The following is a 19,619-nucleotide window of genomic DNA, read 5'->3' as shown; positions in this document are numbered from 1 at the left end:
TTAAATAGCACAACTAATATATCATTAAATGCACTGGAGGGTTTTGAAATCAACTGGTTAAACATTTGATTCTAGCTTTCATAATTCTTTTTTTTAGTTAATTTTTTATTTTTATTTTTTATTAATTTATTCTTGTTACATCTCAATGGTTATCCTATCCCTTGTATCCTCCCATTCTTCCCTCCCTCCCATTTTCCCCTTATTCCCCTCCCCTATGACTGTGCCTGAGGGGGACTTCCTCCTCCTTTATATGCTCATAGGGTATCAAGTCTCTTCTTGGTAGCTTTCATAATTCTTAAAGGATGAAGAGAAAGACAAATGCACTGTTAATGATCTACAAGTCTGGACACAACTTATCATAATATTTTAAATCTAAATCCAAACTATTCAGTTAAATTCAGTATTTCGTTTAGCAAAAGTCTTTCTTAATATTTAACTAAATGCTTGATATTCAACATATATTATTTCAATTTAAGTATGATGAACCTTAAGAAATATTTTTTCCTTGCTCTGATTTGTCTGACTCCTGAGGGCTTTCTGGATGCCTGGCCCAGCTTTACCCAGCCTCTTGTAAAACTGTCAGACTAAGACAGCTGTAATACTTTAATGATAATAATGTCAGCTATCGATCCCAGTAAAAGAAGAAAGCAGGAGAAAATGAGCTTAATGGGGCATGTTTGTTCTCTTATTTTCTTTGCCCAAGGATAAGGCTGATTTAAATAATGAAACTCTCTTTAGTGGCTAGATCCACACATTTTTATACGTTAATTATTACTCGCTACAACTTAGTGCTAACCACATTGATGAGGCTTGTCTTCCAAAACCTTTTCAATAAATGGCCTGTGAAATGCTAACTTAGACTTCTAACTCACCACCATGGGAGGATGTTGTCTATCTTCTATCCCACGAATCATACAACTTTGGAAGCATGTTTTATGTGCTTAAATTTATTCCCATTGAATTTTTTGCTTGTGTGTGTGTGTGTCTGCTTGTGTGTGTGTGTGTGTGTGTGTGTGTGTTCTCATGTGAGTGTATGTCCTTGACAGTTCTCATGTGGCTGACAGAAAATCATTTAGGAAGTCAGTTTTTCCCTTTTACCATCTCAGTCGTAGGAATCAAACCAAGTTGCCAGCCTTGGTTGTAAGAGCCTTTCCTTCCTGAGCCATCTCACTGGCTTTCATGTATGCACTGAAGATTTGATGTCAAACTTACTCATTCATTTCCTAAGTAAGTAGCACTCCTTATGAAAGCATAAAACCATAATGTTACAGGAAATTCTACTTGGGAGGATAGCTTTTTTTCTTTAAAAAGTCATGAGGAATAATCTTATTATCACCACCAACAAATTGCAGTGAGAAAGTCTCTAAGACCTGTAGTGGTTTTTATGCAAACGAAATCCATTGTTTTCCTAAATTTGAATTGAAACATATGCTCTGATTTACACACATGTTCAAGTAACAAAATAATAATGTCAAAACAAAGAATTAAAAATAGAAACTCCCATATTATTAGGCACCCCCTATGGGATATATATCCAAATGAAATGAAATCAGTATGTCAAAAATATGTATTTTCACATTAATTGTTGCATTATGCAAAATAGCGCAAAATGAAAACTTCCTTAATGCTCATCAAGTGATAAATAGATACAGAAATATGGCACAGATACACAATGGAGTACTTTTCAGTTATAACAATGGAATCTTGAATTCACAGTAACATGGAAAGAACTCACAATTGTTAAGTGAAATAAGTCAGTCACAAGGAAGACTTGTACCACGTGATTTCACTCATCTACTCAAGCTTACACACATAGATAAAGTGGATGGTAAGAGTTAATTAGTATGTACTTAAGGAGTGGGCAGTGGGAGGAAAGAGGAATGGAGAAACATGGATCTGTTGGGTTAAAATTAGGTAAAAAAAAACAACCCAATTCTAGTGTGATACCCCACAAAATCATGACTATAAGTATTAAGAACACGCATCTCAAAGATACAGATGAAATGAGTTTGAAAGCATTTTTCATAAGGGAATAAAACTATTCAAAATAGGAATGTGTAATGTGCTTAAAACACTACCCAATACATGCAAATAGCCAAACATCAATACAACAGCCTTCTAATATAAACAACTAAAATAAATTCAATTCAATTAAAACAGGGACTAGTGATAGTTTAATCACTACTAGACTAGTTTTCAGTTTGTTTGTATATAGGTTTCTGAAACAGTTCTCATGTAGTCCAGGCTGACCTTGAAACATAGTTGAAGGTGGACTTGAATTTCTGATCTTCCTGTCTCCACCTCCTGAGTGCTAGGATTACAAGCATGCTCCACTGTACCTGTTTTATGTGTTGTTGAGGGTTGAACTTAGATCTTTGTGCTGTCCAGAAAAGGATTTTTAACAATGGAGTTATAGCCAAGATATAGATTCTCAGAGAATAGAAAATGAGAGTATAGTCCACAACCCTCTATCTGTGGAACAGACAGAATTAAAGCAATTTAAACTCTGTTTAATGCTTTCAACTCATTTACTAATTGTCATATCTCATTAAAAAAGACCTTTGCATCAGGCAACATTTATCTTTCAGTGAAAATATGTGTTAGATGTTTGCATGTAACTTCAAACATATTTTCTTACCTTATCAAGAGAGAAAGTTTTGGTCAGAGCAAAACCCCATCCAGCTTCAAAGGCTCTTCGAATCATTGGTGTGCTTGTGGCTGGTGTCGCACTAGCAAGGCCAAAAGGATTGGGGAACCTTAATCCTGCCATTTCCACACTGATGTCCACTAGGTCAATAGGAGTATAAAACAGGGGTAGTTCTGGTTGGGCAGACACCAACGTTCCATATTGTGCCTGCAAGAAAGAAGGTAGGAATAATTGTTCTTGTAGTGTATTTGAACTGCCATATGATCTTTCCCCAACTCTCATAGTGCGTAGTCTATCTCCATGAAGAAAACTGCCCTAAAGTCAGTCTTCAGTGCCACAATATTATACATAATTATCATCTTTTTCAAAGTTAAAAGATGCTATAGAATAAAAAACAGAAGGAAATTCAATTAAACAAGAAAAAAAAACCCAAAAAAACTCTATTTCAAACATACTGAGACTCAAACACAAAGGGGGATCATTTCTGAGTTTATATTTCTGGTTTCATTAGCCCAGCTTTTTGGCACTTAATTTATGAGAATGTCTTAGTTTTGAGATATAGGCCACTGTAAGTCAGGAGGTCTAAATTCATTTCCCAATAATCTCACTGCTCTGGATGTGGCTTCAAGAAGGCCCCTTAGCATTCTCTTGTCTCTTCTCTTATGCAGCTCTCTGTAGAGCAGTGGGACTGCAGGCTGTCACATTTCCTACCTCAGAGGGATATTGGAGAATGAAGAAAGTAGGCCATGGGGAGACTTCTAATTGCAAAAGAAATAACACAATCGAGAATTGGAGCTGTTTGCTTTTTCAGAAGCTTAACAAATACCAGTTTACACTAAACTCCTCGGTTGGCACTTAGAAATGCACAGAGCTCCTGTCTAGTGGCCACTGTAACCAAGATGTTGCTATGTTTTGGTGAAAACACTAAGGCATCTTTCTCACTAAAGGATAGAACATGCTTGCCCAGGGTCCTGTGTCCTCTCTACTTTCCCTCTCTCTCTGTGTGCTCTCTCTGTGATGTTCTCTCTCTCTCTCTCTCTCTCTCTCTCTCTCTCTCTCTCTCTCTCTCTCTCTCTCTCTCTCTTTCTCTCTCCACTCTCTCCCTCCCTCCCTTCCTACTCCATCTCTCTCCTCATTCTCACTCTCTTCTGTTCCTTTCTTACCCCCTTCTCTCTTTTTCTGTTTATCTATGAAAGACAAATATTGGGGGAAAAAAGGATGAATATTCTTAGCTAAAGTAGTTACTGAATAGACGGAGCTCCTTAATTCAAAAGTAGTCCTCTGTTCTCTTGTGAATCATCACTCAAAAGAAAAGTTATTTGAGCAGAACCTTAATTTTATAGGCATGTGTCTTGTGTAGATAAAGATTCTCATGACTTGCATAGAAATCATTTTCAGCCCTCCACCACTTATAAAGCAGAGCCAAGTTCACTTAATATGCAAAAAGGCATCAAACTTGCCAGTTGAAAGGCTATTGTGTTTCTGGTTTTGCAAGAAAGAAAGAAAGAAAGAAAGAAAGAAAGAAAGAAAGAAAGAAAGGAAGCCTGATAGCATCTAGGCTTTAGCTATGGACTTTCTTCTCCACCAGGAATATCTGGTTTTCATGGATCCCTCCCTCCCTGCATCCCCTTCTTTTTTCCTTCCTCCATGATCAAATTCAAATTCACTACATCTAAACTATATCCTTTCCCTTATGAGGCACATTATTGGGAAGTCTCATTGAACATGGATTTTGTCTTCTCATGGAATCAAAATACTATTTAAAGTATATAAACCAAGCAAGAGAAAAATGCATGATATAGGGAGGTAGGGTATAGTTGGAGGTTGTGTGTGTGTGTGTGCATGTGTGTGTGTGTGCATGTGTGTGTGCATGTGTGTCTGTGTATCTGTGTGCACCTACATGGGCAGGCATTAAATAGAAAAATGAAAGAAAAACACTCTTGGTATTGACAGCATTTTTACTCTATGTGACCATAGTTTAAACAGAGTCAAGTATGTATTAGGTTAGAGTGAGAGAGAAGTTTCAATATGAGACATAAGTAAACAGTAGGAACATTGACAAGAACTGTCCTCTATGCACATTCACAGCTACAACACTAGTCATCTCTGGGAATGATGTCCATATCAAGAGAACAGAAGAATCTTTATAACTCCAACATGAAATGAATGACAGTTAGGCTTCTTTTATAGCTGGCCATTAATGTATCTGATCTCTTCAATGCTGGAGATAAATTTCAGTTTGTTTATAACTTCAGACATTGCAGCACTAGGCAACATCCCAAAGATCCAGATCTGTGTGTGTATGTGTGCATGTGTGTGTGTGTGTGTTACAGTATATGTAGTTCAGCTTGTATTGCTTAGTATATGTAGTTATAAAAGCTAAAATCAAGCTTTGAAATTCTTAATAAGTTTATTGTTTTGATATTTATAATTAAAATGCTTTGGGCAATTTTTTATAGTGTTTCCTTTAAGCTTGACAAAAAGAAAACTAAATAATTTGAACAAGTAAGATGTACACAAACACATATTGACAAAGCCCTTTCAAACAGGAAGGCCATAGGTTATATATATTACAACATGAAAAGACTGCTGTGAGTTTGTGCATGTTTGTACACGCTCGCATGTGTGCATTTGTGTGTGTAAACACAAGGCTGTGTTTGCTTTGTCCTTGTGGCCCACAGCATGCCCCAGCCCTAAGTTGTACCTCTTTTTCTGCATTAGACAGGAGGCTTCTTTCCCCATGCCTGACTCTGTAGACTGAACCTCAGATTTCAGTTCTAAGGGCAAGACCAGTACCTTCCACATCCCATGGTCAGCCCCAAACTGAGATTCCAAGAGGATTCAGCACCTTTGGCTGCTGGTGTGCTGGGTGCCCTCATACCAAACAGCTTTAAATTGGACCTTATTGCATTCTTCTCTAAAAGACACGGTATCCAGATTTTCAATTTCAAACAATACTATTTTCCTAGTCACCTGATAGTGTTAGCAAATAACAGATATGATAGAGATGTTGAACAGCAGAGATTATTAGTTCCCTGTAATTTCCACTGTGGAAAGGCATCATAGTCAGAAGCAGAAATGATACAGAAGCAACTAGTGCATTGACCGAAAGGGTGTTTATCATGTATTAAACAGGAAAGAGTATGATAATACTATTCACAAATGAAGAAAAATCTGCATGTGTGCTTAGGTAGCTTGAAGAATATGCAGTCGCTGCACATCCATCTGTCACTAGTTGTACATATCATTATGCTATTTTATTTGTATATTTTATACCTTTATTTTATATCTTCATATTTTTTATTAAAGACGGTTATTACATTTCATTTTATTACACGAAACAAACGGATTTCCAGGTGCATTACAGCATTTATTTAAATTTCATTTTTACTTTAGGCTGACAACTTACAATTTGTGTATTTATGGGCATCAAGGGGGATGTTCTGATATATGAATGTGGAATGATATAAACAGGCTTCTCAGCCTGTCCATCCTCTCAAGCCACTAACAAGTCTGTGGTGAGAACGTTTGAAATGGACTTTTACTGATTCTAAGATCATCATTATTCTCTCTTCAGCCATATTAACCTTATGCCAAAAGGTCCAAAAAGCATTTTCTCTAATCTAAACCTTTTGATTTCAGACCTTGAGTCCGTTTTCTTTACTCTTAGCATCTGTCCATGACTACCACTCCATCAGCTGATTCTGTGTGCTTGGTTCCTTTGCATTACACATGCTAATTTTTCTCTCTGCCTGGCTTATTTTTCTTATGGAATGTTTTCTACTTTCATTCAATTTGTCACAGATGACAGATTTTCCTCCTTTTTGAGGTTAAGTGGTATCCATTGTATATACACACCACATTTTAAAAACTCTCCTCAACACTACACAACCTGACTGTTATGAACAAGTTTCTATGAACATGGACATACAGATAGCTTTCCTTTTAATGAAGAGTATATCTAGGACTTGAACTGTTAGATCACATGATATTTCTAGTTTTATTTACTTGAGGACCTTGGGTACAGTTTTCCACAATGATTATGATAATTTATGTTCCCACAAAGAATATAAAATATTAAAAGGGCTCCTTTTTCTTCTCTATATCTGCTTCAACATTTATCACCTCTAACCTTTTCCATGTTAGCCATTGGTGTGTCAATGCCTACTAGACTGAGAATTACCTGAGAAACAACTCCGAGCATGCTTTTGGGAAGTATTTTCTCAAGTTTAGTCACAAAAGTGATTGCAGCCATAGTGAAGGAAACCATGTGACATTGCCCGCTAACAGCAGAGCATACCACGGACATGCTTCTCAAGGATGCAAAATAATAGCCAGCCAGTGGGACTGGAGAATGCATAGGCAGGTTTGAATTCCTTGCAAGAGTTACTTGAGAGACCACTGTATGGCATCATGAAGGTAAAGTCTTTGTTGCAACAGGAACTCAAGCATGTTATACATGCAATGAATGTGGGATCCCATGGAGGAAAACTTCCTTTATGAAGTAGACCTTCCTCCAGAGAAATGAGATTCAGGCAGCATCACCACAAGGGCAGTATATTATAGGCGATTGGAGCACAGATGATTTCACTGAGACTAAATACAAGAGATGTAACAGCAGCTTTACCTGTAACATTATCTACCCTGCTTGGATTTGCCTTAATTCAGTCAGCTTTTCCTTTCTGCTACCCAATATCCTGTTTTGGAATGAGACTATGTACCCTTTTCCAGGGTATGTTGGAAATTGGTATCTTGTTTATTAGATTTTATGGGAGCCTGTAATTAAGTGATTAGCACTTTGAACTTAGGCTTTTTGGAACACTTTGAAAACTGCTGGGATTCTGTCCTCATCACAAAAAGGAAAATGCCCTTTGCATTGTGTTTGTCGTGAGACTTGAGGATGAGGGCTGCAACCAATTGTTTAAATATGTTTGGGTGTTAAGTTGGCAAAGAAGAGATTGCAATTTTTGATCTTCATTGTCAACTCAATTAGTCTTGGCATCATGTAGGAGACACAGTTCTGGGTGTATCTTTGAGGGCATTTTTCAGAGGTGCTTAACTTGAGAAGACAGCCTCAAGTAAGTCTTTCTATCCCATGGACTAAAGGCCTGAAATAAATGAGAGGAAGGAAAGAAGAAATTGAGGTATGTGCTATTTTATGTCTTTTCCTTTCTTCTATGAGGATGTGAAGGGTAAGCATCACCCCATCTCCAGACTCTCCTCACTAAGGAGCCACCTGCTACCATGCTTTTCCCACCATGGTGGATTGTGTCCTCTCAAACTGTGAGACTAAATAACCCCTTTTTTTCCTAAGAGGCTTCATGGGACATTGTGACACAGCAACAAGGAAAGAAATGTAACAAGTGAGAGATATGGTTTTACCATGGTTTTAATTTTCCCTTCTCTAATTATCAGTGATATTAAACATGCATGCATGCATATATATGCATATACATATATATGTGTGTGTGTATGTGTGTGTGTGTGTGTGTGTGTGTGTATGTGTGTGGGTGTAATTTTTCTTATTTGTATATTTTGGGAGAATTATATATTTGTGCCCCTTATGTATTTCTAAACTCTTTTGTTTGTTTCCTCATATTATGGCATTTGTTCTGATATTTTGGATAGTAACTCTTTATTAAATATATAGTACATTGTATTTTTCTCTATATACTGTCAATTGATTCCTTCCATGTACAGAAAATAAATAGTTTGGTCTAATCTCATTTGTCAGCACAATTGGTGTCAGGTACAAAATATCATTGACAAAGCCAATATTTTATAATTGCTCCCTATGTTTCTTCTACTGATTAGGAAGTTTATGATCCTACATTCGATTTTTTAAAAGATTTATTTGTTTTATTTTATGTATATGAGTGTCTTGCCTGCATGCATGCATGTCCTGTGTCCACCGCTTGTGTTCCTGTTGACTAAGGAGATAAGGAGAGGAGTTGAACCCCCTGGACCTGAGCTTTTGGAAGGTTATGAACCCCTATATGGGTCAGGGAACCAGAGCTAGGTCTTCTGCAAGAACAACATATTCTTAATGGTGAAGCCAACTCTCCAGGCCCTAATACTTTAGTTCAGTATGAAATAAATGATTTTCTTGTATGGTATGAGCTAAATATCCAAGCTCAGTATTCTTCATGTGGTAACACGATTTCCCATCTCAATTACTTAAGCAACTTTCCCTTTATTATTACATAATATTTCGAAAATTAATTGAACTTGTATGTATAGGTTCATTTCTGAGTTTCATATAGTATCTGATTTCTTGATGTGCTAATTAGTTAATTATTTTTGGCAGCATAGTTAAAACAATCCTTGAAAAAAGAAAAAAAAAAAACAATAGTAGCCTAACATTCATCAAGTGAAGGTTAAGTTAGGTAGGCTACTGGCTAAATTCAAACACAGGTTGTTCTGATGCGGGCTTTCAGCTGGGTTATCCCTGACACAAGCTAGGATACTTGACTTCAAAGATTTTATTTTACATGCACAAAACGTGCAAGGTGTATTTCTGCATAGTCGGCTAATACAAAGAATATATATTTCAGAAATAAAAGGTTTTATCTAATCATTCATCCTCAACTTTTTTGCTTGTTCAACACATACAACAGTAAATGGAAACAGAAGGCAAGTGTCATACAGGACTCAAGTGAGGGTAGTAAAAGTGAGCATTGAGGGAATATTGCAAACTGCGAAATTAGGGTAGACAGGAGGGTCAATATGGCTCTTTCAGGAGCCATTGCCAGACATACAAAACAGTGAAACTGAAAGGGAAACCAAATAAAAATGTCTAAATGCTGTTTTTCCCCCTGAGAATTTATTTTGGACGAACTAAGTAAGGATTTTAGTCACATAAAGTACAACTCCTCAAGTTTGATTTGATGGTATAGATGTGAAGAGGCTCTACATTTATGTAGATTATAATTAAAACTTCTCATTTTATTTCCATCTACAAAACTAGGCAAGGTCTGTCACTACTCACAGACCTCCTGAGGGCGACAGATTCTTATTTCCATCTGGGTCCTCCACCACCACCATGTAAGTGCTGCCTCCCAGAATTCCCCACAATGTCTTTTCACTTCAAGCGATTGAACCGTTCACTATGTTGCAAGTAAAACATCATTTATGCATCTATCTGTACTTTCCAGGCCTCTTTTTGGTGTGGTATGCTCTTTTATGTTCAACTTGAGTGCTTTGAAATTCTACAAAACTCTGCAAGAGAAGTGCAAGGACTGTGCCCTAGATTACTTTCTCCAACAAAGCACAGTTGTTTCCTCATCATATTTTCTATGTTCTTGCTCACATACCTGTGCCACCTGCTTAATTTAAGTTAAGCACCTGGCAATAGAAGGACTGACTTCACAAAAAGATATTCAAGGCGAATGGAGAGATGGCTCGGAGGTTAAGAGCACAGACTGCTGTTCCATAGGTCCTGAGTTCAATTCCCAGCAACTACATGGTGGCTCAACAACCATTTATAATGTGATCTGACGCCCTCTTCTGGCATGCAGGTGTACATACAGGCAGAGCATTATATACATAATAATAAGTAGATATTATGGTGATGGAGAGATGGCTCAGTGGTTAAAAAGATGTTTAAAGTATGTATTCAATTAATTAATGTGGAACTTGGATACACAACCTCTTTTTTTTTTATTAGTGTGATAGCTTCACATAAAATAATGATTAGTTCTATGTTTTTATTTTTTCAAAAATAACCTCTTGTTCCCTGAGGCTTATTTTTATTTTTTATTGCTATAAATGAGGCATATTAGCATAATCATATTCCATGTAGGGATGCCAACACTACAGGCCATGGTCAGCATGCCGCTCAACAGGAAAATTTCTACCTTGTGTTTAACATGATGAGATTTATTTTATTTTACTTGGCACTTGATTGTGAGGTTCCCAAGCATGAAAACTGTAGCAAAGCTTCCTGTTGTAATGGCAAAAGGTTGGCCTTGCTTGCTTGCAAAGCCTCTCCAAAGAGCCCTCTAGTGGTTGTAAGTAATACGGTAGGTTACTGAGTTTCAATGTGTGTAAATACATACATTTTTATAGTCCAGTCACATGAAGTCAAATAAAGATTCATAATTTCACATTTGATTAAAATACTATATTCTATACTCCTAGTTATTAATAAAGTATGTGTATGTATGTTTGTGTGTGTTTGTGTGTTTTGCCTGCATGTGTGAATCTCTGCCATGTACAATGGAAGCCAGAAGAAAACAATGGATGCCCCAGAGTTTTATATATATATATATAGTTTCCAGTAGCTTGATGTGGGTGGTGGGACTGAATCCACCTGCCAAGAGCAGCCAGTCAATGCTCTGAACCACTGAGCCATCTGTCCATCACTCTCCTTGACTTTTGACTTCTAACTCGGAATGGATTGTTTCAGTGCCAACTCATTAAGAAGGTGCAGAGTCATAGCATACTAATAAAGCTATGAGGCAGGTGGGCCAAAGCTATAAATTCTCAACTAAAGCTTAAAGACCCATCCTTCTCTTTTCTTTGTACAGTAATTTTATACTACCTCATCAGTTGGCTTCTACTTCTTTCCTAAAAACAGTTGATATATTCTTCATGTAGCCCACTTATTTCCAGCTCTTAAAATTAGAAATATATGAAGAATTTCAAATTTTCTGTCGATCACACCAACTATCATGCACAGTCATTGCGTTATAATCTCTTGTAGGTGGGGCTCAAACATTAGGATTCATAAAATCTCAGGTCAGAGAGAAGGCAAGACTAATGATGTAAGTTTGATTACCTATGACTCACAAAGTAGATAGAGAGAGCTGAATTCTTCTGACTTCTGTATGATTGCTTTGGCACACACAAACTTTTCCTTCTTTGAATAAGTAATAATAAGATAAATTTTTAAGTCACTTAAAGGAATTCTTTGTGAATTCAAGACCAAGGCCTACTTTTTGGTCACGTGGATACTCTTTCTAACTCTTTGTTTTCAAGTGGAAATGCAGATTTGGCTATGGTTGTATTAGATACCTATGCTATTGTACACAGGGTCTATAAACAATCTACTCAGTGGGACAAAGACTATTTAAGCTTGCCAGGAAATAGAAAAGGTACCACCAAGGTTCCCATCTGCTATAAAGTATCTTCTATGTTAAACACAAACAAACTGAGAAAGAGTACTGTAAAAGAAGGACAGTAAATTTATCCTCAAAACAGAAAAATCAGTTGCTCATATTCAGACAATGCTCATGCCAGACCCAGAAGTGCATCTTTAAATCACTCTTCCAAAACAGACAGCATTCTCCCTCTGCAAATGAGCAAGATGATGGTCATGGGAGGTAAGCAGTCCTTGCTCCCACTGAAGATAAACTGTAAGTGGGGCATCAAGAATTGACTCCAGTGGGATGCTCTCTTCATAATGGCAAGCTTCCTGTATCTTACAAAAAAGCATTATGTATCTAAAACATTAATGTCCTAAAAATCAGAATAAAACATGAAACTTTGGGCTGAATACACAGAGCATACATGTGCATTTTCATATGTACACAAACATGAAAACACATATGCATGTGTGTACATGCATGCATGCACAAGCACATATTTTCAACATGTGTTTTGTAGCACATTTTTATAATCCTGCACTGGGAAGTGGGACAGGGCAATCAGGAGTTCAAGGGCAGCTGAAACTAGATAGATAATTCAAAGTTATCATAGGCCCCATAAGACCCTGTATAAAAACACCAAATCCTCTTGAAGCCATCATGAGGACATACATTAGCATGACATCATCACCCACTATTTACCAATATGTTTTCTATTATCCTTGGATAGTTTGTGGAACTTTCAATAGAAATATCTAAGACTGTAATGACAATGCGGTGGTGAAAAGCAACGTGTATTATAATTATGTATTCCAGCTACATTTCCCCTTGAATTTATCTTAAGACAATTATTTAAAAAGACCAAAACAACAAAATTAAGTGCTGGTGAAAGCAACGTTGTACCTAGTGTTCTATTTTATTAAGAGAAAAATACTTACCACCACTATGTTATAATCCTTTACAAATTATCAAGAACCTTCTACCCACACATTTTATTTAAATCTCAATGACATATAACCACTGACTCTGCTTTGCCTATACCTGTTCTAGATGAATTCTATAACTATTTTAAAACAAAGAATACACAGCATTGAGCAGCTATTAATAACCTGATTAAGTCACAGACTGGGCTAACACATTGATTCCAGCTCAGGTATTTCAGAAGAAGTAGTCATCAGCAGAAAAAAAAACCTTACAAAGTAGAAATTAATTTAGATTAGCTGCTTCATGACACACAGGCCAAAGACTGTCAATCACAACTTTAACATAAAATCACATATAGTTTTCCCATTTTGAGAAGGTACTATTTGTAATGAGAATTTTAGAAAAGATAGGAGGCCGTAGAAATTTTTATATATAGTAATGACCACACTGCATTCATTTCTTTTTTCTTTTGTTTTATTCTTGTTTATTTGTTTTGTTTTGTTTTTCTAGGACAGGGTTATTCTGTGACATAGAGCCCGAGCTGTCCTGGACTCTCTTTGTGCACCAGGCTGGCCTAGAACTCACAAAGATTGACTGGCTCTACCTCCTGAGTGCTGGGTTTAAAGACGTGTGCCACCATCCCAGCTATGTGTTTCTTTCTTGAAAGACCTATATTCACATAGACTTAAAAAAAGGTACATGTAACATGAGCATAGAATGAGGCTAGGAAATTAAATACTCATTCAAACCCATGTGTTTTTTCCCACACCCAACTGTCGAACTATATTTAGCCAAAGTTGGCAGTATCACTCAAAGGATCCTTCTTCAAAAACAATAAAATAATTATTCTTTCCTTAGAATTTCTTTGCTTGGTTGAATTTTAATCATATCTATGTGTTAATCTTAGTATTCCTTAGTATCTTCTTTCATGTATCAGTACTATTTAACACATCACAACCATTACGACTTAAACTATGTTTTGCTGGTTACCACATTTCCCTTGGACCCAATCTTCACTTCATGTCAGTGTAGCCCCTTTAAAATGCCAATTTGTCAGAGAGGCCACCACCCACAGTTTCTCTTTTCTTTGTAGGCCTTCTGTCCTCCCACCCCTGTTCACTCAGGTCTGATCTCCACCATTATTTCCTTCTGTACTCCCTCTTCTACCGTGTTTTCTGTCTTCTAACACCCACCTCTGTCTAGTCTATTTTCCCTTCTGAGTGAGATTTAAGCATCGTCCCTTGGGTCATCTTTATTAGTTATCTTCCTTGGGTCAGTGCATTGTAGTATGTTTGTCCATAACTAAATGGCTAAAATCCACTTATTCCTGAGTACATAACATGTGTGTCTTCCTGGGTCTGGGTTACCTTGCTCAGGATGATCTTTTCTAGTTCTATCCCTTTGCCTGCAAATTTCTTGATTTCCTTGTTTGGTTTTGTTACTTTTTAAAATTAATTTATTCAGATTGCATCTAAATTGTTATCCCATAACTTGTATTCTCCCATTCCTCTCTCCCTTTAACTTTCACCCATTTCCCCTCCCCTAGGTCTATGACCGAGGGGGAACTCCTCCCTCACTATATCGTCACAGGCTATCAAGTCTCATCTGGTAGCCTTCTTATTCTTGCTTTGAGTACCACTAGGCTTCCCCACCAAGGGGAAGTGGTCAAATATGGGGCACTAGAGTTCATGGCAGAGTTAGTCTCTGCTCTCCATGCTCTCCACACAACTTTGGAAAATGTCCTGTCCATTGGCTAGATCGGAGTAGGGCTTTGATGTTTAATAGCTGAGTAGTATTCCATGGTGTAAATGTACCACAGCTTCTTTATCCATTCTTCACCTGAGGGATATTTAGGCTGTTTCCAGGTTCTGGTTAGCATGAAGAAGGCTGCTATGAACATGGTTGAGCATATGCCCTTGTTGTGTGATGGAGCATTTTCTGAGTATATTCCAAGGAGTGGAATAGCAGGGGCTTGAGGAAGCCCTACTCCCAGCTTTCCAAGAAAGTGCCAGATAGATTTCCAAAGTGATTATAGAAGTTTGCATTCCCATCAGCAATGAAGGAGTGTTCCTTTCTCCACATCCTTGCCAGCATATGGTGTCACTTGAATTTTTTATCTTAGCCATTCTGATGGGTATAAGATGGAATCTCAGAGTTGTTTTGATTTGCATTTCTCTGATGACTAAAGATGTTGAGCATTTCTTTAAGTGTTTCTCAGCCATTCGATATTCCCCTGTTGAGAACTCTCTTTAGTTCTGAGCCCCATTTCCCAATTGGCTTATTTGGTTTGGTGTTATTTAATTTCTTGAGTTCTTTATATATTTTTGGATATTAGACCTTTGTCAGATGTAGGGTGGGTGAAGATCTTTTCCCAGTCTGTAGGCTGTTAACTTTGTTCTCTTGACAGTGTCTCCTGCCTTACAGAAGCTTCTCAGCCTCATGAGGTCCCATTTAATCATTGTTGACCATAAGGCCCGGGCTGTAGTATTGCATTCTGTAAATGATAGGCTCTGGGTGGATATGATGGGAACTATACCTGAGACTCCTAGTAGCAGAGGTCATGGAGACTGAAAAGAACACTCTCTAAGTACATGAGATGCCCAGTGGAGGGAGAGGAGAACACCAACCCAACCATAACACTTTGATCCAAAACTTACCTGCCTACAAGGCATGAAGGGATAAAGATAGAACAGGGAGAGTAGAGATTGAGGGATTATACAACCAACCAATGCCTGGGCCCAACCCAAGATCCACCCCATGGTAGAGAGCCCATCACACACTATTGACTATACTCAGCTAACTTGCAGACAGGAACAAAGCAGATTTGTGTGCTGAGAGTCTCCCTCCAGCACTGGTTAGAAGCATGCTAAGACTCACAGCCAAACATTGGTTGAAGTATAAGGAGTCAACTAGGAAAAGTGGGAGGAAGAATAAAAGTACCTAGAGGTGACAAGAACTTTCCAAGAAGATGGATAGAGCCAACTAGCCAGGCCCCAGAGAATGCCAAGGAGTCTGAAGCAGCACACAAGGACCATGCATGGACTGGAGCTAGGTCCTCTACGTAGAAGTAGCCGATGTACATCTCAGGCCTTATGCTGGTTCACTAGTAAGGGGAGCAGGGGATGTCTTTGACCTGGACTCTGTTACCTGCTCTTTGACAACTTCCCCCCTGACAAGGCTGCCTTGCTAGGCCACAGGGGACGAGGATAAACTCAGTCCTATTGCAACTTCATGAGCTGTGATGGATGGGTAGGGCAGGGTGTGAGGGACAAAAGAGGATGAGACTATGAGGAGAGGAGGGTGGGGGCTGTGATAGGATGCAAAGTGAATAAATGACTTAGTAAAATTTGAAAAGGATAGCAATTCCATTTAGTATGCCTCTCCTAAAAATGTTTCATAAGTTTCTCACTGAGATTATTATTATTTTCTTTTTGAGAAGGGGTGTGTAGCCTTTGCTGTCCTGGAACTCACTAGGTAAACCAAGATGACCTCAAACTTACAGAGACTCATCTGCATCTGGTAAAACTCATTCTACTGTTTCTTACTATGTTTTGACTACTTTGTACCTCCAAACTCACATGAGAAGAGCCAGGAATCCCAATGTGCTTGACTAATTGCACTCAGATTGCAGTTAATCATCCATACTGTCACAATTGACAACATTCGTTTCTTTTCAACTGCTGAATAGTACTCCATCTTAGCTAACCCATAAAGTTTCTTTTTCCATTCATCCATGCCATTTAGGTTGCCTTTAAGTATTACAACAATGCTATGCTGAATAATTTGTGTTTTTGTCCCTTGGAGAGCCTGATTTCAACTTGTAAACATGAACTTAATTCTTTCTTGGGATACAAATTCCAGGTATAGATTTTTGATGAAAAGCTATCTTCTTTTCCATAGTCACTAGACTATTTAACTACTAACAGTGTACTCAAGTTTTAGTGTGGATGCCATCTTGAAAAATGGAAAATTTCTATAATCATCACCCATGTGAATTTTGTTATCTCCCCATGACTTTATTTGCTTTCTCTGATGATTAGTTCGAGAAGGTTTTCATATTCTTCTTGGCCCACTGACCTCATTTTTTTTGGAGAATGTCATTTCATGTCTTTGTGCCTATTATGTCTTGTTTGTTTGTTTTTCTCAACTGGATTATTTTTTGCTATAAATATTTAGTTTCTTTATGCATTTTAGAAATTAGTCTTTTATCAGATATATTGCTTGCAATATTTCTTTCTTGTAGTTAGTCTTGCCATTCCGCCTGTTGCTGCCTTTTCTGCATTAAAGGACTCTATTTTGATGCCTCAAAATAGATCTATATCCATTTTTTTTCAGTTTGTGAACATTCCTTTTAAGATGCTGAAATATGTTTTTTCAATCATAAGATGGTCTTGAATTTTGTTGTTATTTTGTCCATGTACTGAAATGTTCATATTTTGCCTGCCCTTCAGCTCACATTGGAGAATTTCAGTAGACTGTGTATATATGACAGGTACTTTTGGTTTGGTTTTGCTCTATTGATATGTAGTAATCATATGCACAGATACTACCCTGTTGACAACAGTGAGATTCTGTTGGCAAATCTTCTGTTTCTTTACTCTTCTTGTCCAGATGTCCCAACAGTTTTTGAATAGCTGGTATAGATGCACCCAAAAACTATTTTAGTTCTGTCTGCGAACCCTTCAGATTGGTTGGTGTTTACTTTATATTTTGTGTGCTCTGGTGTTGATTCTCCCGTGTTGGTAGGTGTCTATCTAATCATTACATTTTCAGACTGCATTTACTAATTCTCATTTGTACTCTTTTCTTTTTCTCTTGTAAGGTATTTTGCTTACTAAGTTATTTTGTTTAAAAATCACACAACTACAAGTGTTCTTTCCATGAATAATTCTCTTCTATCTTTGTGGATGAGTTGTTTGTTTTCTTTGGTTTGAATCACATGCTGCCTTCCAGTGTACAATCCTTGTTTTCTCACACTCGTGATATTATAAGATGTATGTGTTACATGATTATACCACATCTCAATTATGCATCTTTAATTTAATGGTGAGTTTCTTGTAGTCAGTATGGAGTTGAGTTTTTTTTTTAATTTAGTCACATTATGTCAAATGACTGATAATATCAATCTGTTTTTATTTAAAGTAAATACTGACTTTAATGAGTGAAAAATTGCTATCATCATTTTATTAATTCTTTCCTATGTTTTTTGATCACTTAGACCATTCCTTTTTACCTTTCTTTATTCTTATTTCAGTGTTTTTGTTTATGCCAGTGATAATTTTTGATTATTTTGCATTTTTATTTTTATATTTACCTTAGCTTTTGTTTTTATTTTTGTTATAAGCCTTTTATTAAAACATATTTTTGGGAACAGATAACTAATTAACTTAAATTATATACAAAATGTGTACATTTTTACTTTATTTCCATCCATGTTATTATACTTCTCATATCATGTATCCATTAACATGTTATAGAATATAGTTATACTTAATACTTTGGTGAGTTACTACTTGTGCTAGAAGTAAAGAGGATTTGGATATCAGCAATGTAGTATTGCACTACTCTCTTTTGAGTATATTTATCTTTACCAGAGATATTGATATTTTCATATAGCTCACTTTTTTCTATCGAAGAATATTATTGTTATTATTATTATTATTGTTTTTATTGTTGTTGTGTTTGTGGAAGCGTGGGTGAGCACATGGGCATGCAGTTCTGCATATGTATGTGCAGGGGTTGGCATGGAGATGGCACACATGCATATCATGAAGCACATATAGTGGTCAGAGGGAGTTGATCATTTCCACGATGTGGATTCTGGGGATCAAACTTAGATCACCAGTCTTGGTGGCAACTACTGAGGGAAACATCTTGTCAGCCTAATTATTCTTTGGGACTTTTTGCTGCTGTCTCTCTCCTTGTAGAATGCTCATAAGAACACATTATTTGACTTGTTAGAAGACTATAACACTAACACTTGTAGAACCTTTTCACTCGCATTCATTATTTGTTTTCTAGTCAGAATAAATAAGTATTAATGATTGTTTCTGGAGTTATTAATTCTTTTACTTTATTGACCACACTCTTGAAGCTCTCTATTATATTTTTCAGTGCAGTCATGGTATTCTTCAGTTCTTTGATTTATTGTATTAAATCGCCATGTTGAATTGAATGCTATTTTTTTGTTCATTTGCTGTTTTTCATAGTATGATTTGTCTATTTGTGTCCATTGGTAGTTTGATTAGATTTCTTTGAAAATATTATTCTGAAAAATTTCCAGACCTTTCAGATACATACTTAGGATTAGTTACAGGAAATCCAATGCTTTTATTTGCTAATACCAAACTTTCCTGATTCTTTGCTATCTGGCATTCTTTTTTTCCAAGACAGGGTTCTCTCGTTGTCCTGGACTTACTTTGTAGACCAGGCTGACCTTGAACTCACATTGATTTGCCTGCCTCTCCTTCCCAAGTGCTGGGATTAAAGGCATATTCACCATGCCTGGCCACATCCTGGCATTCTTATGTGCACATCTGAAAAACTGGTAACTTCTTCTAGCATCTGTATGTTGGTTTTACAATGAAATTGTCTCACCAGTTATCCAGATTCAAATTATGTATAGACTAGCTCACAGAGTTTGCATAAGAAGCCAGCTGCTAAGGTCCTTAGGAGAGCTGATCTCAATGTTGATTCTTGACTTTGGTAGAGTTTCCAAGGAGGGGATATCTAGAAGATTAGACGGAGCTTCTTCTGTGTAGGCTGTTTAGTTTGGTATGTCTGGCTGATTGAGTGTATGGAGGAATGAACTCTTTTAATGCAATATACTGTTAGCATGAATGCTTGTTTCTTTGGCTCCCCCATGGCTGCTTTGATTTGGTCAGGCCACTGGGTTAGACTGAATGAACTACTGCAGTCTATATTTTAATTACTGTTATTTCTTGACCTTTGCTGTCACTAAG

General features: G+C 37.1%; 1 protein-coding gene across 2 annotated transcripts in view; it reads right to left on the bottom strand.

Moving 5' to 3' along the window:
• DPYD (dihydropyrimidine dehydrogenase) overlaps window positions 1-19,619 on the bottom strand; it is an 867,929-nt gene that overhangs the window by 422,780 nt on the left and 425,530 nt on the right. For both annotated transcript variants that reach the window (XM_084756838.1, XM_084756837.1), the window contains exon 13: window positions 2,639-2,854. In XM_084756838.1, the coding sequence (XP_084612964.1) occupies window positions 2,639-2,854 (216 nt within the window). The remainder of the gene's footprint in view (window positions 1-2,638; window positions 2,855-19,619) is intronic.

Source organism: Acomys minous, assembly GCF_964271855.1.
Source record: "Acomys minous genome assembly, chromosome: 14".
Classification (NCBI taxonomy): domain Eukaryota; kingdom Metazoa; phylum Chordata; class Mammalia; order Rodentia; family Muridae; genus Acomys; species Acomys minous.
This window is presented reverse-complemented; position numbering and strand designations above follow the sequence as displayed.